Source organism: Sinocyclocheilus rhinocerous, unplaced genomic scaffold (genome assembly GCF_001515625.1).
Source record: "Sinocyclocheilus rhinocerous isolate Xijiao unplaced genomic scaffold, SAMN03320098_v1.1 scaffold15890, whole genome shotgun sequence".
NCBI classification, from domain to species: Eukaryota; Metazoa; Chordata; class Actinopteri; order Cypriniformes; family Cyprinidae; genus Sinocyclocheilus; species Sinocyclocheilus rhinocerous.
In genome coordinates this window covers 1-2,099 of record NW_015646673.1, presented here as the reverse complement: position 1 = coordinate 2,099, position 2,099 = coordinate 1, and the positions used below count along the sequence as shown (strand labels likewise).

Genomic DNA, 2,099 nt, shown 5'->3' with positions numbered 1-2,099 from the left:
AATTGAGGATTGTGTAGATGCACTACCTGCTTAGTTTGTAAAAGAAAAATGTTATTGATATAATTTATTAGCACTTAATTTGTTATATGTAAGATTTTAGGATCAAAAGAATATTTCATCTCCAAAAGAAAAGAGGAAAATGTTTTAACTGTCACATGAAAGGCCTTCATTCTAAAGTATATTATGTTTTTGTATAGGAACCTCTAAGTTTCCTGTGACTGTGGTCACCAGTGCGCAGTAGTACACAGCTGAATGTTTCCAAGTAAGGTATAACAACGTGAGATTCACTATTTGGAGATCTTGATCAACTTTGCCTAAAAAGTGTGGTAATGTGGTTGGAGTTGCTACTGCCGAACCTCCATGTTGATAGATTCTAACAAAGAACTCAGGTTTTGATCCGGCATATTGTCTGTACCACTCCACACTTAGCACGCTTCCAGTGAATCCTTTGTAACTACAAGATAGGGTTACATTTCCATCAACAACAGCGCTTGTAATAGGTGATAGTGGGAAGATGGCATTTGCCTCTGTGTCACCTAACAAAATAAAAAAAGCTTGGTTAGGGAAGCAGCTTGATGGGAGTAATGAAATACATTACATTTAATAAGATTTCTATTCAATTCAAAATGATTTATATTAATTTAGAGGAATTAAAAATATGTTTGCATGAGTTCATCTCACCCAGATGAATCCATAAACTAATAAGTGTGAAGATAAACATAATGGTTGATGTATTGGATGCCAAAATCACGATGACTGTTTTAGCTCCACTTTTGCAAGATCCATTCAGACAGAAAGCTCCACCCTCTGAGTCAGATGAATGTCTGTAGTGCAGTATTTCCTTGTCCTAGAATCTTTGAGACCAGGGTCCGTGTCTTTAGTAGATATTTATCAAAGTTTTTCTTTTGTAACTTTTGCTAATAGATGAAAAAAGCATTGCCTTTCCATGTACAGAAGATTCTTTATAGTGGAAGTTTCTTTTAAAATTATTGCCACTAAGAAGAAATGGTTCTTTTAAGAACTGTTCATTGAAAGGTTCTTTGGGGATCCCAAAAATGATTTCTTTCTTTCTTTCTTTCTTTCTTCATCCTCTCAGGTTTTTGTACAGTGTTGAAGGGTTTCCTGTTACTGTGGGCACCAGGGCACAGTAGTATACTGCAGCATCTGACACTTCAGTTTTGGAGATCTCCAGGTTCAGTAGTTTTTTGTCCTTTTGTGCTTCAGCAACATGACGGTCCTTCTTTTCTGGACCCAAATTTTCCAAAGCTTGCAACAGAAATTCAGGGGCAGTGTTGGGATACTCTCTGTACCACTGCCAACTCTGTATGTTACTTCCACTGTAGTTGCATGAAAGAGTTGCCTTTCCTCCTTCAAAAGCATGATTTTCAGTAGAGAAGGGTGTTATTGCATTTGCAGAAACACTCTCTGGGAAAATATAAGCAACACACTATCAATAATAATAGTGCACCTTCAGTAAATGTATCTGTTTATTCATATTTTTTGTAGGAGTATATAGTCTCCTAGCAAATATAGATATATTAACTATGTAAATATCAAATTTTACCTGTTAGAAGTGCCAAAATGTTAAGGTAAAACAAAATCATTATGACTGTGGGAGATCATCTGTAAAATGAGATTTGGAGAAACACAGGACTGCCTTCTGCTGTACTCATTCTCATCAAGCTCCACCCAAAGGATTGTGGGACCCTCTGTTGATTCTTCAAAATAAATAGTGGATACAGATATTTCCCACAATAGAAGTATGTGGAAAGTGTCTGTCATTTTAAAATGTAATTTTAAAAAATCCTATCAATTTTTGAAGTGTATTATGCATTTTATTTTCTTATATTTACTGTTAATTACAAACAACTCATTAAAAATAACAAGTAAAGTCATCCACATAATCTTAAATATGTAATAAGGGCTTCTGTAAATTGAGGATTGTGTAGATGCACTACCTGCTTAGTTTGTAAAAGAGAAATGTCACATGAAACTGTCACATGAAAGGCCTTCATTCTAAAGTATATTATGTTTTTGTATAGGAACCTCTAAGTTTCCTGTGACTGTGGTCACCAGTGCGCAGTAGTACACAGCTGAAT

The 2,099-nt window shown here is 35.2% G+C and overlaps 1 gene segment (V, D, J or C); it reads right to left on the bottom strand.

Annotated features, from left to right (window-relative positions):
* Positions 1-1,129: 1,129 nt before the first annotated feature.
* Positions 1,130-1,604, bottom strand: LOC107707942 (T-cell receptor alpha chain V region RL-5-like; the record flags this gene model as incomplete). The annotated part of the segment is given in 2 exon segments: positions 1,130-1,425; positions 1,565-1,604. Coding segments are annotated over 2 exon segments (336 nt in total), but the record flags the coding sequence as incomplete, so codon positions are not given.
* Positions 1,605-2,099: the final 495 nt, after the last annotated feature.